This window comes from Strix uralensis, chromosome Z (assembly GCF_047716275.1).
Source record: "Strix uralensis isolate ZFMK-TIS-50842 chromosome Z, bStrUra1, whole genome shotgun sequence".
Lineage (NCBI taxonomy): Eukaryota > Metazoa > Chordata > Aves > Strigiformes > Strigidae > Strix > Strix uralensis.
In genome coordinates, this window is record NC_134012.1 from 63754043 (window position 1) to 63781086 (window position 27044).

The following is a 27044-nucleotide window of genomic DNA, read 5'->3' on the forward strand; positions in this document are numbered from 1 at the left end:
AAATTTTTGATTTGCCATGCAGGAACTTCTCCAGATTAAGGAAAAAAGAGTCAAAAGGGCTTTGCCAGACTCTTCTGAATGAGGAGACACTCTCCAAGTTTTCCTGCCTGACTCACCACAGTGGATTTCAAGGAAAAGTGCAAAGCCCAGCAAAAAATAAATGGTTGACTCCTGAATGTGTGACAAGGTGACTCAGAACAGCTGAGATTGTCAGCCAGAAGAAATGAGAATTCACTGTTCTACCAAGAAGCCACTGGAGCCAAAGGCTATCCATACCAAGGTAAAAGAACCCTTGCACCAGACATTTGGATTTTGATCTCTTCTTTGCTAAACTAATATCCTAGCTGAGAATTTCATAACTATAAAACAACTTGATGGTTTAAAAAAAGAAGCAAATATTACTCATAGAATTCCATTCCTCTGTATAGCCTGGAAAGCATAATGTATATCAAAAGTTGCAATGAAACATTTGCATGATCTGGATTTACTGCTTGTAGCCAAATGCTTGGTGTATTGCAAGGGTGAGTTCCTTTAAAAATCCAAATTTCAAGAAACCATCATTAGTCAAGATTTTTTTTTTTTTTTAAATAAGTTTGAAACTTATCAATCTCTATCAGGGAATGTCAGTGTACAAGTCACTGAACCATTTCTTTCTTCAGAAGAATAATTTCAGGCCTCTGCAATGGCTGTGTGTATGTTTTCCTTGTAGGAGCTTGATTATAGTGAAATGTCTTGGTACTGTTTGGTTACAGACCATTCCGCTCTCCTGTATAAGCAAGAGTCAAAAAACACCCTACTAAATCTAACTGTAGGAAAACATTGGTGTTGAGAGGCAAGGTCCATTTTGTCAACACAGTGCAATCAGGAACTACAAAGATGGTTTGTTTTCCTGCTGGATATGTCGAATATGACAGGTAAGCTGTGAATCAGGGAACTCAGGAACTGAAGAAGGGCTAGAAGAGCTGCTTACTGCACAGAAGTGCACTGGGCCAGACAAATGCTGGAACACTATCCTTCTTTCTTAGGTCCACAATGAGCAGGAAATCAGCAGCAAAATCTGCAGGCCCAACAGAGGCATAAAGGTGGATGCATGGCCAATCTAAAAAATCAGACTGGTTTCTCTTTCTGTAGTAACTGAAACCTCAGGAAAATGACATAGGACAAGACCTCTGAAAGTAATTTATTCATTCTTCTGTTTGAAGGAGGGCAATGTTAAAACACAACCACTAATAGAATACTCCATTTGCACTGTAGATTTGGGAAATGTTAGAAGCAAAGTTGCAAGCAGAAATTTAATTCAACACCTTACTTGCAGGTGTTATAATTCAGCCCTTCACTACAGAATTATGCTTTGTGTTTCCATAGAATTCAGGCCCAATTACTGCATCAGCTGGAGGGACTGCATGTTGGGAGCCTGTGTACAATATTAGCTTCCTTTCTTGTTTCACACATGGAGCAAGGCCTCATCCTCCGTAGACTAGCTCTGAAAACAAGATCATTCGAATTCTCATATCTCTTGTCCTAGTAGTTGCCACATGTGTATTTCAGAAGCATCTATATATGATCACTTGCCCAGCTGCTGATGCTGAACTCACTGTGCCACAGTACCTGCTCCAGCCTTTTAGAGAAATGTAAATGTTTATGGGTAGATGTGTTCATTTCCCAGAGTCTTTGGATTTGATCTATACCTCAATTCATTACAATTGATCATCGTAGGCTAATTGTTTCTTACCATGCAGAACTTTGTATGTTTCTGATCTAATTCTCTGCTAAGAAGCTCATTTTGAAGAAATGCTCACTTCCAATCTCTGACCAGTGAAAATGGGTCATTAATCAGTTATGAAGAGGAATTTTTCTGGTATTTTTCTTGGAGAGTATACAGGTTGACTCCTGTAAAGTACTATTTTTTCTTCATTATCATACTGAAAATGTAATTAGGTATTCTGAGCCTGATGTGGACAAGGGTTAAAAGGAGTGGGGGATTTTTTTTCAACCTTTTCAGTAAACCTGGGAGCTGTTTGTGAGTTTTCAAATTGTCACTTCCACATATTCTAACAATGTAATGTGGAACCTTTAAAGAAGAGGTGTTTCCTCATTAACAAACCTATTTAGCCCATAAAAATTGGAAATGAGATCAGAAGAAGAAGGAAATTTTTCTAATTCCTTTTTTTTTTTTTTTGTCAGAAGGCTCTAGAATTTTACTGTAATGATTTTAAAATTATGCTTTCTGAACAATGGACCTAAAGCAATGCAACAGTACCACTGCCAGTGAGTTGCACAAGATAGCCATGGAACAGTAGTCTTGCAGATGAGAGGAAAGCTGCTTTACTGAGAAAAATCTTCTGTTATCTTCACAGCCCAATGGACTTTTTAGCAGGCATGATCCAAAGTCAAACTGGAAAACACCACCTTGCTAAATGGAAATTTTCCATCCTGATATTTCATTAACAGAATAGCCAATTTCTTCCAAATCTGTTATTTCCATTCTAATCTTCCTTGAGACATTGACAGGGTCTCCTCTGATTGACCATGATTCATGATGTCCTAGGGCTAGATATAGCCAATGTTTGGGTGGAGGTAGTATGGCCAGCATATAAAGGATTGAGAGTTTTGGTAAAAACACACATAAAGCTATTATAGAGCCTGTGAAATACACCTATGCTGCCTATGTTGAGTGTCACATCAATAATAATCAACAAACAGGTTTGAACACAGCTGGCAGCCAGATGCCAAGTGGCTGGCCATTCACCTCCTCCTCCCCCCTCTGGTAAGATAGGGGAGGAACAAAAGAAGAGAATTCGTGGGCTGAGTAAAAAGAAAGAATAAGCATAACAAGAGAACAACAGTAACAACAGTGAGTTCAAAAAAAAAAAAAAAAAAAAAGGGTAAAATGCAACAGTGGCTTACCGAACGCGGCAACCGCCCCCCACAGCAACAATACCGCCCAACGAGCAGATTGGCAGACGGGGGCGAGAGCGAGCGGGAGAGGGAGAGGGAGCGAGGGAGAGGGAGAGGGAGAGCCCCCAGAGCGAGCCCGCCCACCTGGGCATGACATCACATGGTATGAAATACTCCAATGAAACTTCCATCCTGGTCCAAACCAGGACAGCAACTGACTAAGCTTCAGCGAATCAACTGAAGTCAAGTTTCAAAATTCGCTTTGTCCCTAACTTACTCTGTGTTGTTGCACAACATTCTCTCATCCTATATGGAGAGGTCAGCAGTTACTGGTGGTGATGATGGGTGAAATAAATTTCTTAATCCTGTGAACTGTAGATTGGCTGGGCTTTTGCATACTTCCCTGTGTAATTATAAGTTAGTGAACCTCAGCAATCCTAGAGTGCTGCTGTTAGCCTACTTCAGAGGTGAGATTTGGCCATTTATGCCTTCTCTTAATTTTCAATCTCTCAACCAGTTTTTAATGCGTCACAGGACCTTAACTCCTCTTCTTTTGTTACTTCATTTCCTTCAGTGTCCTGTGAGAAACAGCATCAGCCTTTTGTAAGCCTAACTAAATCCTATCTTCAGTTTATTCTTTATCGGTCACTTTAACATTTTTGAGAATTTTAACAGTAGCTAGGCAGGGCTTCACCTTTCAAACCTGCATTTTACATTGATCCATTGATATATGCATGTTCATATTAAGTGATGCACTCTGGGATTTAAAGATACTTAGTTGTTCCTAATCATACTGTGTTAAAAAAGACTTAACAGAATTCTTACATTTCCAGTTTCAGGATAAGGCTCTGAAGACTTCCTTCTACAACAAAGTCAGCATCTCAGAAAAAGCAGCAACTACATTGCACAGTAAACTCAAGCAGCTCCTGGTGACTCTCTCCTTATAGCCTTATAAGCCCTGAGGAAAATTTTTAAGTAGTGTAGGAGCCTGAAGAACTTCCAGGAATTTCTAGAATGAGCTAGGTTGAGAGCACATTCCAAAGTTCACACATATATTTCTGAACCTTTTCATAATTTGTCTTTTTTTGCTTGTTGTTTTGTAACCAAATTTGCATATGTCCAGGTTAATGCTAGCTATTAGCAGAAAGGTTCCCAATGTAAAGCCATATCCCTGATTTTTATGTTAGGTATTTGCTCTTGGGACACTCAGAATAAAATTTCTTTCTTGAACTAGGTGTCTGTGGATCCCTTAAGCATACACAGAGAACAGGGTTTAATCTACAGTTTACCTGTGTTGATCTGTAAATGTATGAATGACTGACTCAGTCTTGTCCTTGCTGAGCGGATGAAGAAAATTGTGGGGTCTGAAGGGGTGGGGTGAAAGAGAAAGTGAGGTAGAACATAATTAGAAAGAGATCTTGCTTCTGATATAAACTGCATCAAGACTGCTGTTAGATAAAATGGATTTCATTATTGCACGGCAGAAGAAGCTTAACTTCAAAAGTGAGAGTCAAAATACTGAAGACTATGTCACCCAGCGCAAAAAATTAACATCTGAAATGTGTATTTTCTAAATACAGAGTAGAAAAGAACAGTGAATGATACGAAAATTTTCAGCTGAACTACAGATCTGGATTTTGGAGAAGTGATAAGAGTAGAGCACGGTTAGCATCAGAGAGGGAAAAATACTTGCTAAAAAAATAGTCTCTCCACCTAGAGATGATAAAGCAGAACTGGAGCCTTCAGGATAATAATATAAAAGAAGATATGTAGCAGCCAAAATAACGCGTCAGAGTGTTCTTTTTTCTTTCTGCAGGGCAAGGGCCATCTTTTTTCTTTATTCTTTTTTTTTTTTCTTTTCTTCTTACAATAGTACGTACTTATGCTCTCGTTAAAGCTCTTACTTCATAATTAACAAATCAGCAATTAGACAGCTATCTACCTTTACTCCTATCAGCATAAGACCACTCTAACATGCGCTGTGCAGACCAATCACCTTCTTGTTCACGTGCTGTTCATGCAACAGTAACTTCTCACAGTTCAGTACTTTTCCACAGTTCAGTGTTAGAGCTGTCCGTTGTTTTTCCCTGCCACCTTAGCACAACTCAGCGGTTTCTTATCTTTCTTCCAAGGCCTGTTTTTCATCAAAGCCTTGCTGCTTCTCAGGGGCTGCACAGGGCTGACAGGCCGATGTCAACTTGCCTCTCTCCCACAAAGATACATGGGGCTTGGAGTTAAGAACAATATGTCATTGTATGAAGCTGCATGTGTTGAGATGAACAAAATGGGTCACAACAGATGTTGTGTTTGCCATGCAAGTACAAAAAAAAAATTGCAACAAGTATTCATTGTTCTGTATCATCATCAAAGGTTTCCTTCAGCAACAGAAATCACATGTAAGTTGGGTATTGTTCTGCACAGGAGTGGGGCAGCAGAAACAGTGCAGGGTTCTTTCTGGATCACAGTAAGGAAGGCCCACCAAAAAATGGTGTGATAAAATAGCCTTTTTAATAAGATAGCCTAAAAAGCAGAATATAGGTAGCGAGTCAATCTTATGTCCCTTCAGATGCTGGGAGCTCTGTTTTCATGCAGTGTTGGACACACTCCAGATGTGTTTTCCCATGGTGCACTGCTCTTCTCCTGTCCACAGAGAAGTTCCCTCAGCTTCCCATAGCATAGTACCTTTTATCTTGTGTAAAAAAGCAAACCCATAGATCAATAGAGAGGGAAATTCTTGATAAAGTCTGAACACTGAGCTGACATAAATTTAAGTAATCAGCATATCTTGCAGATTACCTACAGATAGGGAAAAGTTTGAGGATATCTTAGAAGGACCTAAGAAAATTAGATCGAGTGAGAAGCACACTGACACAGTCAACTGCAAAGCAACACACAGTGGGAAGACTGTAAAGTAGTGTGATCGGTACCCCCGCTGTTGACACCTGGTTAGCATAACTAATGCCATTTTATAAGGCAAAAAGCCATTCTCTGTGACTGAGCCGGTCATGTATCATGCCTTTTTCCCTCCCTCCTCAGGTCTTGAAGGTCCTGTACACCAGGCAGACTTCTTCCCCACCTCCATATCAGCCTCAAGGTTCCTGGGCGCCAGGCCACCTTTTTCCCTCCTTATGGCCCTGAAGGTCCCATGCACCTGGCCAACCAAGTTGTGATGACCGCATCACAGAAAAATGAAGTGTAACAGCACACAGAACACTGTTATATAAGCAGTTACAAGACCTAAGTGAGACTTAGACCTAACTACTGTTGGACGGCAAAACCCATGATCCACCAGTGGCCAGGGACACCTCCACTGTTGTCTGCTTCCTCTGAGGACTGAGTCTAGGTTATGATTGTTATATTGATACTGTAAGCCAAGTATTAAGATTTGACCCGACCTGCAGAGGGTCCAGGTGATTAGAAACCATAAGTGAAGGTGTGCTATAAAATTCAGTGCTATGCTACTTGCAAAACTGTGCTACACTGATTCCAATTACAAAATCCTGTGCTACATGGATCATAAAATTCTATATTATGCTGATCATAAAATTATGTTTAAAAAAAAAGCTTTAATTGTAACTACAAATTAGTGCCATCATCATTCTGCTGGGGATCCCCAAAAGAATCTGTTTGTCCCCGTATTGGCAGGTGACAAGTAGTGTAACAGCTTTCAGTTTAGAATGAACAGTGACATCTCAGTAGGGTAGTGATCAGGCATATCTATCTGGAAAATTGTCCTGTTGTGCCAATGCGGTTTTTTGGGTCAGACCATGTCCTGCTTTATGCAGCACACGAGCACAGGAACTGGGAAGAACACTGATATAAGAGAAGCTTCATAGAAGCACAGAACAACTTAGGTTGAACAGGACCTCTAGAAATCTCTGGACCACTGTCCTGCCCAAAGTCCAGTATAAATCTGCATATACAGGGTCTTTTCCATTTGAGGTCTGAATTCCCAACATTATGTCTCTGGGGCCCTGTACCAGTGCCCAACTTTTCATCACTGTGAAGAAGGTCCCATTACTTCCAGTAGGTTTTGTGTTGCACTGGAACTTACCATAGAGAACTAATCAGAACTTCTGAGATCATTGCACATTACAGCACAAAGCAGGGAAAAGCGCTTGCATCGAAGTAACAGAGCTTCTATTCATCCAGCTGAATCAAGGTCCCAGCCAGGTTTGGCAACCCATAAAGAACCCTGTGCTGTTGCAGCCACATCAATGTCAGAATTCACAATTTTCTGAAGGGTAGCTGGGATTGAAAGACCAATTCCAGTGGTTCCAGACTGCCCATGCCCAAAGAAAATCTATGATTCAGCCCACATTGGTCATCTGAGCCAGAGATGTCCAGAAAGAGAGGCACCTAAAGATACAAACAGATGACAAGTGGGATGCTTATGAACACCGTATACTCTAATTCCAACTGGCTTTATGAAGCTGCTTTTGCAAATTTTACAGGACATCTATAGGTGACAAAACCCTTCAAAATCTGACTTTGAATAGCCCATGTGATACAAGAAAACTAAAGATGATTGAACATGAATGACACTGGTTCTTGGAGGTAAAGAAATCATCACAAAAGTAAAATTCAAGATGAATATTATCTGTTTCTCTTTTCCTGCAGCTTGAAAATATGGGACAAATTGGTTGGACATACATAACTAAAACATGACCTCAGTGTCAGCTCTTCTTCTTAAACTAAGGAATAAACTAGTTGCTGGAAGATGTCATTTTGGAAAGTAGAAAAATCAGATCTTCCTAGTAATCCTGTGTTTAGTCATAGACATACATAAAAAGGAAAATACTTAGAATTCTGATAACCTGTGGGTAGTAAACTGACCTGTAATCATTACCTGAATATAATGAAATATGCACAAATAAGAGGAATCCAAATGGGTTATGGATGCTACACACCCTTTCTGAACTATCTGACATTAGTCACCAAGAAAGAAGTGTATTAAAAAAGAGAACATTTCTCTATTTTGTGTTGGCACTTCTGTTTTGCTGATTAAGGATACCAATCAAACTCGGACACCAGAGTGAAAAGAGTAGACGTATTTTACTGGGGATAACTAAATAATGTAACAGAGTAATACAGAAAACATGCAGTAAAAAAAGACAGAATAAATGCACTTAAAGCAAACAAATAGGAAAATACAGGGTAATGCATCATTACTACATGAGAGGGAGAATAGTGATTAAGAAAGATACATCACCACTTGCAAACGTTACCATCATCCAGATCCGCAAATGCTGGGGAGCCCTGGTTACAGCGAGGATTTGGAGAGCCTTTCCCGGCAAGTGGGAAGTCCTGCGTGGTGCATCCACCCATAGGTGAGGCTTCCAAAGTCTCTGTAAGAGGGTCCAGGTTTATATAGTATTGAATAAACAAGTCCACCTGACTACGATGTGGTAAACACCTGGCTTCACTCTCCAGTTAGATTCCCCCAGAGCCTGGTCAGGGCTCAAAGAGGAAGCTAAGGGAGTTTCCCTGCTTATCCAATTTATTTATGAGCAAGGTCATACATCTGGTCACAAGGCCAGACATCTGGCTCCATGGCCTTGTTAACTTGCTCCTGCACAAGGAAGGATAAAGATATATTCAGGACAGACATGTTTTATGATATCTAAGCTACATCGTTCATTAATGAGCATACGTATTTTGCTAATGACTACATACTAAGTTAGCAGCTTCAGCTCGGGGCCTGTTGTTCAGGCTTCAATACTTCAACACTTTAGCACTTTTTACATCAGCATAGGTGGTTTGTTATAAGCCAGTACAATACCTACTAGCACAATGGTTATCAGTTGTAAAATATACAGGATTCATCTATAGGTCAACTCTGGCTTGGGCCTTCAACTTTTTATCGTGCTGAATGCTTGTGGTTTTTTGCCTGGCCCAAAGACATAATAACCAGAAGGATTTTCCTCTCTTCCAGCTTTGTTGTGGGTATTTCAGCAAAGAGCTGATCAACACTGAAAATATTGGACTTGTTTTCTTGTAGGATAACTGTAAAGTTAGATATGGCAGAAATACTTGAGTGTTTATTAATCCATGAAGTTCTTTGCTCTGTATGTCACTTGATACTTTTCCTTCTTTACCATAATTTGAAATGCACTGCTTATACTGCAACACTTATTACACATGCAAACCAGAAGCATGAGAGGAAACAAACTGTAAATTCCGGAGCAGTTGTTACTTAACTTCATTATTTAATATGATTAAGAGTGTGCACACTTAGTCAGCACAAATGAATCACTTGTGTGCAATAATACGCGTGTATCAAATGCCAGCTCTTCATTTTGTCTCAGTGGAGGTGAGAATCTCTTTATTACTCATTCTCTAAGTTGGAACAAATTGGAAAGCCTCTCCTGGTACTTCTACAAGAGATGCCAAGGCAAGCAGAAGCAGATGTTCAATTCAGGTCATAACATTTTAGGATTTGTTATTTCATAGAGAAGTTTTAAGAAAGTTCTCTTTCATCACTAACCTTTCATCTTTATGTTTGTTAAAAAAATATGTCAGAAACAAACCAACCAGAACTCATAACTCCAGTCAAAGTTTTGAAAACATGAAGCCTGGGTCCTCTGAAAAGCCATGTTAAAATGACACAGGAGTGCTGCATGTGCAGATATACCCTGCATGAGCAGACTGGGGTTGGAAAGCAGCCTGTGCACATCCAAGAGTGATGTGGTTCTCGCAGACTCAGGTTGGAACAAGCTCTGAGACCGGCATGCTCCACAGGCAATAGAAATTTTCATCTCATTTCTCTCCTATGCTTGTTTTGCAGATTCTTCTGTTTTCATTCATAGCTATTGTGAGAGACTGAAATGTCATATGACTGTCTCAAAACTTGTGTCTGTGCAAACCTCCAAGAGAAGCAGCTGTGGCCTGTGAATTCGTCTGGGGGATGTTTCCCAGAGAAGCGGGAGTGTATTGAAGGATGCACCCCCCCACTTCCTTGCGGTTGCATTGTCCGGACTCTTTAGACAAGCCTCAAAGGGGCAGAGGTGTGCTGAGTTGGCCCCATCCTGTAGCCGTTTGTGTCTCTATTGTGTAGGCCAGACCCCATGCGTGCATTGCTGAACTGACAAGAGGCAAACGTTTCTGCCCTGAAGCCAGATGCAACAAAACCTGTGGGACCAGAGAAAAAAAACCTAAAGGCGAGCAGATATGCTAATCAGCAGATACGATGAACTTAAAAAGGCAGCAGAAAATTTTGCTCAGTGTGCATCCACCATCGAAGAACTGAAGACTGAGGACCAATGGGATGCCGCTGGATCCATGGTGGTGATTATTCTTGCAGCCCTATCCCTCATCCTTGCTTTATTTCTGTCTTTTCCTTCCATTCTGTCCTATCGTTACCCCTCTTCACTTTTTTAGTAATAAAGCCCTGTTTTGGGTATACGGTATTTGACCTCGTTTGTGTCTTAATCTCTCTCTTGGGATCGTATCGAAACCTCCCCCGACATTGGATCGGGACAGCTATTATCCAGGTTTGGCTTCTCCTGTGGTTATCCAGTATCCCCGTGTTTCCTATTCTCCCACATTGCTGAGATTTGATGGTACGCAAATTAAGAGAACCTCTGAAATATTAGAGAAGCTGCCCTGCATTGACATCATTTTGCTCACCTGTCACTCCAAGCTGCCTGTCAATGCAGCAGAAAAAATGTAGTTCCTCATTAAGCCGCAAGGGACAGTATTGGTCTGAGTTTGGGCTACCCCTGGGGCCTTCCTGCCCCTCCCATATCTCCAAGCTGGAGCCAAATTCTTGGTGGAAAGACTGGCAGAACAGGAATTAGGAAGCTGCTAGACTTCTGGGTAATGAGATCTTTCAAGTTTGAAAGAAACTGAAATACATCTTGCTTCAGGGCAAAAACTCACCCTTGTATAAAGGGCCTAGAACATGCCGTTACCAGAAACAACAACTCTTGGAAGTCTTGCAACCCCCTGAAAGACCCTGGTACTAGCCAGGCAAGAAACGGGGCACTTCTCAGGCTCAGGCTGAGAAGTTGCTCTGAAAAAACCTAAAGTTGGACAGGATGAATATGCCAAGCAGAGATGGGAAAACAACACTAAGGGTGTAAAACCAGAAATGTTTCCAGTGCCCAAGCCAGAATGGAGTATGTTATCCTCCTTTCCACACAAGCTGATAGCATTCCTACAGAAAGTCCTGCCAGGAATTAATTATAATTGAACCCTGTGTTCATAGTGGAGGAGCTCTGTTCTCAGGAGGTCACCAAAACATACAGACACACTTACCTGGAGCAAGCTGCATGATAATGTCCAAACTCAAGGAAAGCCTTTGCATTCAAAAGAAAGAATGAGGCTTCCTATAGAGAATGTGCAGCCAAGAGCTAGCTTTAAACGGTCCATAAAACCAGATAAAAACTTCACGTGAAAATCCAATCCATCTTTAACTCATGAAGGTAATGAACTCATGGAGATAACTGACTCCATTCCATCCTCAGAATTCATCACTGGGGGTGGGTGTGTAAAATACACTACAGGTATGACTGATGTTGGGCTTCAGCAATGCCAACAGGGCATTACACAGGTGTTTGCCAAAATGCAACAGGGAACTACAGAGGTGACTTGTAATGAGAAGCAGGTAAAGGGTTCCTCTTTTCTCCCTTCCCCTATACTGAATATAAAAAGAGAATATAAGAAGAGGTTCATCTCCCAAATGATTAAAAGCAAAATCTAACTAGCTCCTGACATCTTCATCTCTGAACATCACCACTCTCCGAACACTCTGTAACATTGCTTTTCCCATCTTTGAAAGGGGCCTACATCTCAAATCTAATTTCAGGCCACCCTTCTGCACAGAAAGCATGTCAGGACCTCTGCTGTTCATGTTAAGAACATGCCCATGGTTCTGAATGAAACTGGGATGTTCTTGTGAAGAGCTCTGACCTGCATGATAAGTATAGAACTCCTGAGCTACTGGTCTCCAGCTTGCTCATCTCTCTGCATTCATGGGCTTGATAAAGCAACAGGGAGTTGGTGCTTTACATGAAAGTGTAGATCTGGAAAACCCTGTTGTAAGTTGGAATTGTTTGAATTGAAGGCATGAAAAAGATGATCCCAAAAGGAAAAGACCAAGCAACATTTTATTGCTGGGTCTGAATTCTGATTGCTGGAACCCTCCCAAAGATGTAATTGTGAGGTCTTCTCCACCCTTTATTTGAAGTTGAATTCCACCTGTGCAGCGTAGACAGAACAAAACCACAACAAAATTCTCCTGTCCCAGATCAGCATGCACAACTGAAGCATCAAAAGCCAAGCTATCACCTGGGTAATCCTTTTGTCTGCTTAACTTCTTTCTCGTGGCAGAGGCCATAGATGAGCCTGGAAACATCAGCCTAAGGATATTCCTATCCCCACTTGAACATCCATTCAAACCCTCCAGCCTTTTCTAAGGCCAGACCAAATCAGGATGGGGAGTAAAGATTTAGACTGTCACAGCTGGGCAGAAAGAACTTGGGAAGAGCTGCTATAGTAGCTCTTTACCTTTGGGCAGATGGATAACGATAAAAAGACCAATACTGGTCACAACTGTGGTGGTCCATAAGATGACAAACCCTCCTGGCAATACATAAGCTGAGCAGCATGATTCACACACGTATCATGTCTGCATTTGATTTACTGTAGCCCTTAGCTAGGAACACACCTGGGAAAGGCATCTACCAAGAAAACACACATATCCTGTTTGCTTAGCATCAGCCCTAGACAACCACAGGGCTCGGTGCCCTTTGATAGGGGCCAGCTGGGCCCAGTCTAAGACCCCATATCCAACTGAGGGGAAGTAGGACACACAGGTAACAGTACTAGAAAAGTCAGAGCTCAAATTACACAGGCAGTGACTGATACCACATCACCCTGCCTTGCAGATGTCCCGCCCCTCTAGGCAACAGGGGCTGCTGAACCTCAGGCCAGCTAGGAAAGGAAAGGCACCCGCGCCTCCTGCCTTCTCACAGCAGCAGCTCTACTCCGCGGCCTTTCACAGACGTAGAGCGGAAGCCTCGGCGGGTGCCACCCGATGCAGCACGGCGGGGCCTGACACGCCCCCACCGCATCCCTTCTGACACGTAGCGCAGGAAGAAGCCGTGCCGCCACTTCCCCGCTCCCCAGAGACTCTTGCTGCTTCTGCTGCTACTGACGATGGTACGCATCCTGTCCCTCCCAGAGCTTACGAGGCGACAGCAATGAACCCCGGAGCTGGCCCCCTTCCGGCCAGGGCGGAGCGCGCCGCACAGCAACCACCCGCTGGCACCTGGCTTGGCTCAGCCCCGCCCGACTCTCCCCGGCTCTCTCCGCCTTTGGCGGTGGGAGGGCCTTGACAGAGAGGCCTGCATGCAGATGCATCCCCCGCCTCCTCGGTGCGTGATGAGGTCAGGCTGGGCTGCGCTGCGAGTGCGGGGGAGAGGGGGCTGCGCTCGCGAGAGCCCTGGAGCCGCGAGGGCGGGGGGGGGGGGGGGGCGCGCGCAGCTACGGCGAGCACCTGGCTCGGGCCGGGAACGTTTCCATTCCACCGGGAAGTCGGGGGCGTGAGCGGGGCCCTACGCGTCTTTGGCAGCGGAAGAGTGGTGTATGCGCGGCGGAGGGTGTCTGGCCCACCCTACTGCCTTGCTTCTCCATGCGGGTGGTGGCGGTGAGCGGGGCAGGTGCGTGAGGTGCCGGGGTTAGTATGTGGTGCTGAGAGGCCACAGCCGGGAGAGACGATGGCCAAATGGCTGAATAAGTACTTCAGCCTGGGCAGTAACAAGACCAAGAGTCCCCCGCAGCCTCCGTGGCCCGACTACAGAGAGAAATGCAATGGTGCTGGTAGCGCGCCCTGCCCTGATGGGCCACCGCACCTTCACCACCACACTTCACCTGACTTTCCACACCACTGCCTGTGTGACAACACAAGTGATCTGCTTTGTGCCTACCGTGCCCAGAAAGACCTTGACTTCGAGGACCCATACAGCGGGCCTGGCTCATCCCTGTGCAAGTTGCGCACCATGTGCCACCCGGACTACTCCATGCCCGAACACTTGGGCAAAGCGGCGTCCAGGGCTTTCTCCTCCTCGTCGTGTTGCACTGTGGCCCCTGCCACCTGCACAGCCAGCTCCCCACACCTCTTTCGAAGCCAGAATGAGCGCTGCCCTGTGATGCCACCTGATATGAAGTACATCTTCCCCAAGCACCGGTTTATCAAGATCAACACTGTTGGTGGCAGCGATGGAGCAAGCAAGAAGCTCAACAAGGAATCCAGGCAGCTGGCAACCTCTGTCCCCTCTGCCGTGAAAGATAAAGTAAGTGTTGTGCTCCTGTTCCCTCCACCATAGACTAGGTAGCAGGGCTGGGGCTGTGTCAGCCCCTGGAAAGATTCTTGGTGGGGGGATTAACTTCTGTCTGAATGTGTATGGCGCAGCCACTTCTCTCCACCATGCTTCACTGGGTGACCTGGCCCTTTTAAATATCTCAGGGCAGGTAGGGCATGTGCAAGGCTGGCACATGAAGTGGTGGTGCCCTGTCCTCTGGGTTTTCAAACTCACCACCCTTCTGATGGGACAAGTTTGCAGGTGTGCCTAGCCCTGCTCTGGGGCACAGTTCGCTGCCAACCTCATGACTGTACCAAGGCTCTTGGATTGGCATGCTCCTGCAGAACAGATTGTGATTCTTTGAGGGAGTGCTTGGGGAGCCCTAGAGTCACTTGAGGATCCCTGTGCTTGTGACCCAAAGTTGTGGCCTCAGCCCTATAGCATGTGGTATGGAACAGTCATACATAAAAAATCAAAACCAAAAAAATTCTGATGTCATCCTGAGTCAGACCGCCTGTTTTTAAGGAGACAATTTGTCATGTATTCTGTGTAACTTCTCTGACTCCTAGTTCAGTGTCAAAGGTAAAGTTGTTCAAAGTCCTGTGTTACAACAGCATCACAACTTCCATGATAACTGTGTTTCCAAGTGGCAGGTACCTGAAACAAACTCTTTAGCTACTGGCTCAGTTGCAAATGTTCTCCTATCTTTTACTGATTGTTCTCTACAAATAGTAACAAAATTCTGTAGACAAAACACTGGAAAGTGCTGGGCTCAGGAACTCAGGCTACAGCTGGGAAGATTTACAGAGGGAAGTAACGTTAATTATTTTGTAAGCAGACTACATATTCCTCCCACCTCTAGTCCTGTGAGTACAGTTTATTTTTTTCATATATTGGAAATTAATATTTCTCCATTTTATAAATTGGCATTTACAACTTCAGTGTAATTGTTGTATCACAGGAGTTCTAAGTGTGTGCTGAATGTTATCAATTTAAATGATCTGTATGTACATGTTTAAATATGTAACATGTGACACATTTCCATGACAGCTTGATAAATTATATCCTGTCCAGGTGGAATTCCAAATAAATCAGATTGTGATGGTGATGATACAAGATTAAAAGTCTAGAATTCATTACATTTTCTGTCATTCTAGGTGTAGGTCCTGACTGGAAGCAACTTCTTTTGTGGAAGTGATTGATTAAAGTTAGAGTCTCACTGTGTTACAGTCTCAGTATATTCAGTCTTTCCATTCCCTGTGTTGATACCATGTATCTGCTCTTAGGCAAATGCTTTCAGCTGCTTCATACTTCAGAGAAAGTAACTGCTTGGGGCAAAGTGCTAAAACCACAAATGTTTGGTGTGTTTGTTTTTTGGTTTGGTTTTGTTTGGTTGGTTGGTTTGTTTTGTTTTTTTTTAAATAGGGCATAATAATTATTCCCTCCCCCCCCCCCCCCCCCCCCCCCCCCCCGTTATCTTTCAATTTTAGATCCTACAAGAGCAATTTTCAAAGCAGAAACTGCATCTGTTGCTAGGTAACCCACTACCTTGTGTGGTCATAAATCTCTGTGCTGCTCCCAAGCTCTGGTTGCAGGTTCTAAAACTTGTTTTGAATGACCAGCCTATAATTTTTTTAAAAATCATGCAGAACACTCATGTCATAGTCACATTCTTTCTGTTTTTGAGAGTGAGAACTATAGGTGACAAGCAGGAAATCTTAACATAAGAAATAAAATTGTCCCTACACGACACAAGGTAAGTGTGCCTGCACCCCCCCACAACTGAATTTGGTTGTGAGGAGCTACATAGCTTGCCTTTTGTTCAATTGTGTTATTTCCTCCCAATAATTGAAATTAAATCTCCCTTATTTCTTAGCCCTGAAATGTAAAGCCTGACAGGTAGACCTGGAAAGCAGGTGGTCATAGGGGGCAGACAGAGAACTGCTTCTTTCCTGTACCTGTTATTCACTGAGGAGAAAAAATGAGAAATTTAATTAACAGAGTGTGTCTAGTTCAGTGGCAAATAAAACAAGTGGAAATACACTTCTGTAAGAAGGATATAGTAGAGGAGTCAGTAAATGTCCTTCTTGGATATAGTAGAGGTATCAAATGGTATCAAAAAACTAGAGGTCTGAAATTCAGAAGAGTTGGTAGAAATGTTAAAAACATTGAGGGGAAAAAAATCTGTGAGTAGCATAGGTTAAGCTGATAAGTACCTTAGCAATGAAAAAAGATCTGGTTGCCATATAGTTCTGTCATCATAGCAGTATGTTAGTATTTCATGATCCAATAGTGTCCACTAAATGCACGTGTTCTGTTCCAGCACCTCTGTTTTTTTCTTTTTCATATATGAGGATAGAGTGGTGCTTACCTTTCTGTGTTAACTGAGAAGTGAGAGGTGTGGTTTTCAACAACTTCAATGAGCAATTTTATAACTTGTGACTGGTCATCAGTAAAGAGTTGGCTGAAGAGCTCAGTTGTTTATTAAACATGAAAGAGTTACTAGAATGGAGAGGAAATTCAGGAAGTTACTTGTTTGATGTGGTTGCTTATAAACGACAAAGAGCAAAGTATGAAGAACGACAGACTTGTTAGTTGAGCAAGAAAAAAATTATAGACTAACTGATTCAGGGAGTAAAGGAGACGGAGATTGAAAGCAATGGCAGACATGATGATATTTTGCAAGATTCCAGGCATAGGCTGTAAAAGTAACCACGGAGATATATTGTGTCTGGTGTTTAGGAAGCTTTGACGCATAGAGGTAGAAGCACTGACTAAAGTTGAAGCAGACAAACCCAAATTGCCATGCATCTTTAATAGTGAGGTGACTAACCTCTACAGCAGAAGTCCAAGGGAGAGTCACCATTGCCAGATGTCTTTGAGTTCAAACTGGTGGGTGGATTTTTTCTAGTTAGGTAGTACAATCAGGTGGGTTTTGGGGCTTTAACATTGAAGTTTATCTTCAAACAAGGGAGAGCAGGCTCTGTTAGAATTCCTGGCAGAAGCAGCTTAGTTCCTCCAGTGTGGAGGATAAGAAATTACTGGCTTCCATCTTTAGTGCTGGCCTGTGAGACATTAACAACTTAGCTCTCCTGTGGCAAACAAATGAGTGTAGACTAGCCGGAACAACGTGTGCCAGAACAATCTAGCGGCTATTGTATATGTGTAAGAATAAACAAGAAACTTGGCTTATGTGGTGTGTTCACACTGGCTGAATGCCAGGTGCCCATTAAAGCCGCTCTCTCTCTCCCCTTCTTGACTGGACAGGGGAGAGCAGGCTTGTGGGTCGAGATAACAACAGGGAGAGATCATTAATTTAATTTATTATCAATCATATCAGACTAGGATAATGAGAAATAAAATCAAATCTTAAAATACCTTCTCCCCACCCCTGCCTTCTTCCTCGACTTTACTTTACTCCCAATTTCTCCTCCTTCCTCCCAGCAGCACAGGGGGATGGGGAATGGGTGTTGTGGTCAGTTTATCACATGTTGTCTCTGCCATTCCTTCCTCCTCGTGGAGGACTCCTCACACTCTTCCCATGCTCCAGTGTGGGGTCCCTCTCATGGAAGATGGTCCTCCACGAACTTTCTCCGACATGAGTCCTTCCCATGGGCTACAGCTCTTAATGAACTGCTCCAGTGTGGGCCCTTTCCATGGGGTGAAGTCCTTCAGGAACAGACTGCTCTAGCATGGATCGCCCACAGGGTCACAACTCCTGCCAGCAAACCTGCTCCAGCATGGGCTCCCCTCTCTTTTGGGTCCCAGATCCTGCCAGAAGCCTGCTCTAGTGCAGGCTTCCCACAGGGTCATAGCCTTCTTCGGGTGCACCTACCTGTTCCAACATGGGGTCGTCCATGGGCTGCAGGTGGATCTCTGCTCCACCATGGACATCCATGGGCTCCAGGGGCACAGTCTGCCTCACCATGGTCTTCACCACAGGCTGCAGGGGAATCTCTGCTCCAGCACCTGGAGCATTTCCTTCCCCTCCTTCTTCACTGACGTTAGTGTCTGCAGAGTTGTTTCTGTCACATATTCTCACTCCTGTCTTTGGCTGCAGTTGCCCTTGACAGTCTTTTTCCCTGGTTCGTAAATATGTTATCACAGAAGCGCTACCACCGTTGCTGATTGTCTCAGCCTTGGCCAGCAGTGGGTTCATCTTGGAGCCACCTGGCATTGGGTCTATCGAACATAGGGAAAGCTTCTGGCAGCTTCTCACAGAAGTCACCCCTGTAGCCAATTCCACTACCAAAACCTTGCCATGCAAACCCAGTACAGCTTAACATCCATTCAATGAACAAACAACTTGGTGAATTGGGTATCTAAAGGAATGAGTTGAAGTGTTACTGAGTAATTCTCCTCTCTCCTCATGTAAATTCATGAAAGTAGTAACAGCTGAGGGGAAAGCGTCTATGTGAAAGGATACTTTGTGTATTTTCTCACTTATTACACTTTTTTGAACCTAAACACTTCTCTGCCTGCCTTTGCAGCTTAGGAACCTGGAACACTGTTCAAAGAGCAGCTGTGTCATACTCCATTGCAGGAAGTTTTTAGAATTTAAAAGCTGGGATTGTAGCATGCTTGTCCTGTAAAAGATAATTATTTCTCAATGAGCAGCATTTTTCACTCCCTCTGTGCAGTGGAGGCAGAGCTGTGCAACACTTCTGGATATTGAATGCAGAAGACACTGCAAGTTGCAAGATCCATTTCTACAGGACATATCTGATGCTGTAGAAAATAGCTCAGTTCTGAACAGGCAGAGCTGATCCAGTGCAAAAGCATGTAAATGTTGTGTGGCAGCAGCAATCAGGTAGGAAGTTGTTCAGGACAGCATATTTGCTGACTTGATTTAGAAAGGCCTGATAACAATGTCTATGTATGAACTCTATGCTCATATAAGAAAAAAACCCCACACTTTGTTTCCGTACGATGCACCTCAGAGTTGTGTGGTGCAGAGCTCTGGCTGCTAGCTAAGCAGAAGGGCTAAAGCTGTTTGCCTTGAAAGCTTTCCCACCATTATGTAAGAAACAAGTACTTTTCTGACACTGCAATAGACTATGGTAACACTATCTGAACTTTTAAGGACTTACATAAAAGTGCTTAGGCTCCATGGAACATTATTAATATATGTATATAATTAAAACATTTTAGTAAACATTGGGAAGATGTTTGTCTTATTTCTGTATATGGAAGGTCTAAGTTTTATGTGATCTTGCAAGTGAGAACAAGTCAGGTGTATTTAATAGTCTTGCAGCTGGTATTTTGAGGTGCACAGAGAAAACACTTCAAAGATGTTTAAGCAGTGTTGGAGTTACTTATATCAAAGTATATAGTTTATAGAGATCCTAAACTATAAATGTTACGCTGTGTCTTATTCCCATGTTTAATCCATTGCAGCAAGGTGTCAAGCTGCCACTCTTTACAATTGGTTCTACTCTGAAACAGTCTGCACGTGGTTCCTATGGGCATATGGCTCTGCCTTTGAATCAAAGGTCTCAAGAAAAAGATACTGGTGGCCACTGGTCTTGTGAACCTGCATGAATGGCTTGGGTAAGGCCACACATAAAGGCAGCAAGCTGCATTTTTTCCATATGTCTCATGTTGCTATAATGCAGCCAGAAATGCATTTTTCCACATATGTCAGTCTCATGATTAAGGGACTATCACAGTCTTATTCATAATAACTTATTCAGTTATTACCTGAGACTGTGGAGTCTTAGTGATTTTAGGGCTGTTTGAAGTGATGTGTTAGGCTGTTCAGTTCTGGTGTGAAGTATGCCTGGCATATATTCATACATATATTCAAGTATGCCTGTTATCTGCAGTGTATTGCACAGCTTGGAACAGTTTCAGCTCTGGGAACCATCCAAATTTTCAGACTATTGGACACAGAGAGATCCAAGCAGAGAAGGGCTATCAGGAAGGAGTGTGAAGCAGTTGGACACGTGGAGATTGAGGGAGGGAGTGGTAGTTTTCTGGAAGAGTGTATCATGTGTATACCCTTGCAGTAAGCAGACCCAAACCATTGAAAGAATGTATCTCAGTTACTGGATTCAAGTGAGAAGACTGACTTGCCCCTTCTGAACTAAGATGGGCTTATTGAATTTACTGGAGACTGTAACTGATTATGTTCCACATGGCGTTATTCTGAAAAAGGCTAATACTGCAGTCCAAATGCCCATAAGGGAACTGGGCAGGGTGGTGGAACTTTGTCCTGTTTCCACCCCTTTCCATGCAACCTGTGTATCTAATGTTTATGAACCATGTTCACTTGGCCTCTGTGATCAACTCTGTTGCATCACTCATTCGATACATACCCTCTCTTGCTTCACAGGAGACCGTGCAAGATGGTCTTGCATACTGTAGCATGTTTCTGTGCAGGACTATCTTCCCAAACCCAAGAGATTCTCACTCCTGCTAGGAACACAGGCTTCATGTGTTTAATCTCTGGATTCATTGCATGGCACAAAGTGCTCATTCCTTTTGGACTGAGAGGGTAAGGGATAAAGGATCTTGTGTGTGACGTTAAAAGTTCTAGGCAAAAACTCAGAAGAGATACATTTTTCTTTCTAAAAGTGCCTGTGTTTGTCTTCCCTTGCATTGTTCAGCTGTAATCTGTTTGGTGGCATCTGTAATCATAGACACTTCAATCTTGTGTCTCTGTCCTGTTCCTAGACAGCAAGAATTAACATGTGTTTTTCTGTCTCTTCAGCCTGTATTCTGAGCATCCTGTGGCAGGAGAGGTGGCTGGTATGTGATCTGGAGCAGACTTAGTCTGAGCTTGGTGCTTTAACTTTTGTCTCCCCATCTGTATTTAAAGTCACATTTTGAAATAGTTACCTAAAGACATTTGGTAATGACTGAAATTGGCACCAGGGGCTTAGCTTTTACTGCAAGGACAGAATCACAAATGGTTGAGGTTGGAAGGGATCTCTGGAGATCGTCTTGTCCAGCCCCCCCTGCGCAAGCAGGGCCAAATGGATCCAGTTGCTCAGGACCATGTCCAGACAGCTTTAGAATATATGCAAGGGTGGAGACTCCACAACCTCTCTGGACAACCTGTGCCAGTGTTCAGTCACCTGCACAGTTGAAAAAGTGTTTCCTGATGTTCATATGGAAGCTCCTGTGTTTCAATCTGTGCCTGTTGCCTCTTGTCCTGTCACTGTGTACCACTGAAAAGAGCCTGGCTCTGTCCTCTTTGTACGCTCCCTTCAGGTATTTATAGACATTGATAACATCCCCCCTGAGCTTTCTCTTCTCTAGGCTGAAAAATCCCAGCTTGCTCAACCTTTCCTCATTACTGCAGTGGATACATTTCCAGCCTCACTCTGATCTGGTACAGATTTACAGATAATAAAATGTAATAAATACAATAATGAAATAATGTGGGAATGGACCTTCTTACTTCCTTGTTAGAAAGCAGCCTTTGCTTTGTTAGACTTCTGAATAGCAAGTTAGTTGCTTTAGTCCTTTTGTTCATGTTTGGTACAGTAAGCTCTTGAATGTTACTGTTATGCTTAAAGCAAATCAGTCTTGATTTTTATCTTGTTTGACAGCATTTTGTATGTCTAATTTTCCTCCTAGTATATTTCTGGCAAATGAGGAAGAAGAAATATCACATAACTGTTAGACTGCTTTCTGTTTCATGTTTTAGTACAGTTATGCTAAGGATTGGCAAGTATTACTTGTCAACATTTGTAATAGGAGAGTAACAGAGAGCTCATGCTACCATCCAGCAGCTCTTGGCAGGTTTGCATCAGAAGACTAAATGGATGGCATTTCAACTGCAGCAGTTTTAGAAATAAACCTGTACTTGTGACTAGGAGGAATTACTGCTGCATGATACACATTGTTGTCTGTCTTAAGTGTGTGCAGCTGCTGTCACTTGATTTGCTGCTTGGGCATATATTGCCAGACATGGGTGAGGGCACTTTTTTCTTATAGCTTAACTGTTTTTTGCATAATGGGGTGGTGATTTTGGACACTAAATGAGAGAAAGAATTATTTTTTCCTCCCTCTATTATCCATGTCATTCTGGTGGTTTCTGGTCAAACAGAAAATTCCAGTCACTTTAAACTTTCAGTGGAGGAAAACACAGTTAATTTATAATTTAGTATCCCAGCTGTTAACCTGTGACTGTAGGACAGCTAAGTCTTGCTCTGACATTCACATCTGTGTATTCAGTGATAATAAATACATCTTCTAAAAGGTCCATTCTTTGGGATGTGCTTGTGAGTGATCTGTAGTCCAGGGGTTGGGAGCTTATGCTGAGGAATGTGGTGGGGGTTTTCTGGTTGACTTTTTTTTTTTTTTTTTTTTTTTTTTTTTTTTTGGTGAGCAAAATAAGTAGTATAAAATCAGTGTGGCACTGTTGTATGGCCTGAGTAGTGACTCTGAAGGGTGTTAGATTTTTTGTTCCCTAATCTTAAAGGAGATCTCTGTCTTTCCTTATACAGTGTTCGTTTACTCCATGGCATTTATGCAGGTATTTGATCTGGAAATACTTGTGTGTCCTGTTTTTTGCTCTGTCTGGTGGGATATGCTGGCAGCGGGAGACAGAAGCAGATGCAGCTTCAGTCTCATAGCTGGCAATGTACTGGTTGTTTGTTGAAAAGAGTGAAGCTGTTGGATAGCAGTCTGCTTTCAGTCTTACTGGTGCTGGTCTTAAAGATGTGAAGTAACTGGTGGGACAGAAAGAGTCTTGGTTGAAAAAAATCCCTCTTAAAGAGAGCAGGCCTTCAGGGCAGAACCCTCTAGGCTTGCTTTGAGTGAGGGTTTGGACAGGATGATCTCCTGGAGTCCTTTCCCACATGTATTATTCTATGGGGATTTTGATGCTGAGGCCTGCCTCTGCTTTCTCTGCTTCAGACTCTTTTGCCTGTCCTACATCTCTGTGCTCTGCAGTAATTCTCATATAAGGATATTTTTCTTCACCCTGGTCCCCTTGCCAGCTTCTAGAAATCAAGATTAACTCTACCCCTTCAACAACAGGGAGGAATGATTCCTGTTACTTTAATCAGCTGATTAAAAAGCCTATATAACCAATGGGAGTTAAACAGCATACAATGATTTTGCAGGGTCCAGGGGAGCGTGGTAATGTAGAGAAAGGGATGAGATTTTCTAACCTTCAGGTTTTTCTAGTCTCCTAATGGAGGGAGGAAGCTTGTTCTTCTGATGGATAATTTCTTTTTGCCGCCTTTTGTCCTGTCACAAAATATAAGTAAATATAATGTTCCTTTGAGAGAAGGAATGGCACAGATGGGTTCAAGGAACTAAGTTTAAACAAGAAGCTTGTTTTGTGTCTTGTTCCTTTTCAATTAACATCTAAAACTACAAAGCATCTTATTAATGCAGTGAAAAGAATAGTCTTTGTGTATTTCTGTGAAAAATTTTTAGCAATATTTTCAGTTGTAGCTGATAAACCTAAAAAGTGGAGGTGGTAAAGTAAATGCAGGTGTGCTTTTTTTGCAGAATGTTAGCAAACTTCTGTGATAAGAATTGCACTGGATTGAATGTGGTGACTGATTGGATCTTTCTAATTAGTCCATCCCAATAATTCCGTATCTTGTGCTAGTCAGAGACCTTTTGACATAGAGTCTGTCTTTGTGGGACTTCTGGCATGAACTTCTGTGGTGGTTTAGTCCCTGCCGGGGTCTGAGACCACGGGGCCGCTGCCCCTCCCCCACAAAGAGAGTGAAATGCAAAGCCCCGGGGCTGAGATAAGGAAGGGTTTAATACAACAGAGCAGCAGCAACACAACAACAATAACAATAACAGTAACAATAATAATAATGAACAGAGCAAAATATCTACCAATACAGCAGTGAGAAGCGCGATGGCATAACACACGTGTTAACCAACTGGTCTGGCTTCGAGGCCAGGATGTGACTACCGAATGGTATCTGAATAACCTGGCTAGAGCTCCCCCCCCACTGCTGGGGAAACTTAACCCTATCCTGGCTAAATCAGGACAACTTCTATTTCACACTTATATTTCAGCAGCATTTATTAACTGATTTGTGGCAATTGTGTATTTGTCTTCTGAACATAGACTGTACTTTTAAGATGGCATAGGATGCAGCTTTTTGAAACTTTTTTTTGTTTGTAGGGTGTTACTGCCTTCTGGTTTGCACATCTGACCGGAGATTCTAATAACAGTTACTTTCCTGTCTTTCAGGTATTGATAGCTGATGACTACTCAGATCCGTTTGATGCCAAAAGCGAGTTGAACAGAATGGGAAAAGGGGAGAACACTGGCTATATGGAACCGTATGAAGCCCAGAGAATAATGACTGGTAAGAAAAGACAATTGCACATGTGAGCTTTAATTGCATGGCAGTTCACATGGATATTACAGCTGTTATAAAACAGAATTGTCCTTTGTCATGCAAAACCATGTTTCTGAAGGTGCTTAGTTAGTCAACAGTAAGTGCTGTGGAGGCTTTTCATGTGACTGCACATGTCTTGATATTTAAAATTACTGCTTTGGACCTCACTATTGAGTGTAGATGGTTTGTACTGTCATATGGAAAGATGAAAATGAGAATGAGAGTTGGAATGTGTGTATTGCTCAGCTTGGCAATGTCAAGGCTGTCATCTGTGTATGTAGTAGGGATAGCCAAAGCATGACATTGTGTTAGTTGCCTTAAAAACAGTTGATCAATTTGCTTACAGGTTCAGACTTCTTGGTCTTTTCTCTGTGGAGGAGGACTGAAAAGCTCCCTCCCTCCCTCCCTCTTATGATTTTTTTTTTTTGTACCAATGTGAAAATGAGACACTTTAGGATGCCTGTAAGCCTTTGACTGCTATTCTTGATAATGTCCTTCCTTTTTTGTTGTGTAGGAAGGTGGTTAACTGTGGTATTGTTGTAGGAATTTTTGACTGTTTGAACCCCTTGTCCTGGCGTTATGTGACTGTACTGTCCATGTATTTTCCTCATCTTACCTGCATCCATTTCCTACTTATTGCCTGTGCAGTCCATCAACTTTTCTGGGGATGGGGCTGTATTTTAATTTATGATGATTTAACTCAGTCAACACACATCTTTATGCAGATCAGTTGTGCATTTTTCGAACTTGTACAGCAGGTCCTCTTTTTCTCATTATAAGGTAAAAGTCACTCTTGTGCCCAGTTAAGTTGATTGTATGCTTTCCTTTTCTATTGGCAGCTCCTGTTTTGAGCCCTCAGGAAAGATTAATCAGTGGGGGAAGATGAGGCTGTTGGATGCAAAGATCCTTTTTTCATGCAAGTGTTCCTATTTTACTTTTCTTAAATAGCATTTCTGAGGAGAGATACAGGAAATGACATGTAGACTATATTGTTTGGAAGTTTTCAGTATCTTATAGAGGGGCTGGTAGAGTTTATTTCTCATTGGTGTAAATCTATTCATTCTAGTTGAATAATTTTTCAGAAAAACAAATTAGTCCAAATAAGTTCTTCCTCTTCATACACCAGTGATGAGCGTTTGTAATTTTAACTCTGAAGTTTACAGTGCTTTGATTTCTTTCTTCCTGTGTTTAGGACAGGAGTTTATTCTATCTCCTTATCCAGATTAACCATAATAAATGGGATGGTGGATGGGAAAGTGGACAGTACTGGATGGCTTAGCTAAAATAAGGGACAGTAAATTTGTGTACCCTTGAAATTGCAAGACACCCTTTTGTCAAACTGGTGTTTGGTGCAGTTGAGAAGCTGTTATATCTGCTCTGTATGTTATAAGGCAAACATAAGGAGCTCTCATGCTAAAGGTGCTTTTGAAACTGGTGTTTAACTGAGTGTAATGATATAGCAAGTGTTCTGAATATGCATTTGATTGAGCCAGTAAAAGATGCTTAGTATCTCCCTGAAGATGTATCGTGTTTTGAGATCTGACTATTTGGTTTCCAGTCATCTTGTCCTAATGCTAGTAGAAATAGAGAATGTTTTCCCATAAATCTTGGTGACGTCAGGTTATATTCCACTATATTTAAGCATGTGGTGTCATGTTGGTTTTTTTGTTGCACAGATGTTGCCTTTGTGTTTTACTTGACAAATGGAAATCCAAAGGCATCTTTTTGGAGAGTTTTTAAAGATTCAGGTTTATATTTCCCAGGTGAGTTCTATTATGAGTCTACTACTTCCAAAGAAGACCTTTGAACTGCAGTTTGGTTGGTCTCAAAATGTTTACTGCTTTTTTTGTCATGTTTATTTGTTAGCTGTGCTGTCTGATGAACAGAAGAACATTATATGGCTATCCATTCATTTTAACTAATCTGGTGAAGTCCTTCTGACTGTATTTAACATTGGTTAATCCCAGAGAGGGGAAATCAGCATACCCCAGGAGAATGCACTTTAGGAGAGACAGAAAATAAAACAGCTTTTTGTCAGTTATTTCTTGTTTACCAATGTACCCTAACCCTTGGAAACCAGGTGTAAGAGCTAGTTTGAAATAGGAGCCTAAAGTTTTTGTGTGTGTTGTGTGCTTCTTGAATTAGTAGAGGATTAGGCAAAAACAAATGTCCATATGAAATAAGACCCCCTTACTTCAATTTGAGAAGCTAAGCTTACACCTGAACGGAAATGTATGATGTCTGAAATACCTAATATGTTAATTCAAAACTTATTCTTCCTCCCTGAAAGCTCTGTGGGCTTGTACTTGTGAAGCAGTTGGTTCTCAGGTGATGTTTAATTAAAAAACAACAAAAAAAATCCTTCTTGAAGTTGATGATTTCAATAAACTGTTGAATGGTCTATCTGATTCCATGCTGTCTGTGCTTAGAATTGGGCTTAATCAGGCTTGAAGTTTCTTCTGCTGATAGTGTCCCCAAAAAATACTGCTTTCCCAGATTTTTGGTTATGTTG

At 42.4% G+C, this 27044-nt stretch overlaps 1 protein-coding gene across 1 annotated transcript in view; it reads left to right on the forward strand.

The window, feature by feature from the left end:
• Positions 1-13411: 13411 nt before the first annotated feature.
• Positions 13412-27044, forward strand: part of SHB (SH2 domain containing adaptor protein B) — a 93647-nt gene continuing 80014 nt past the window's right edge. The window contains exons 1-2 of the mRNA XM_074856457.1: positions 13412-14195; positions 24382-24499. Coding sequence (XP_074712558.1) covers positions 13620-14195; positions 24382-24499 — 694 coding nt within the window. The 5' untranslated portion in view covers positions 13412-13619. The remainder of the gene's footprint in view (positions 14196-24381; positions 24500-27044) is intronic.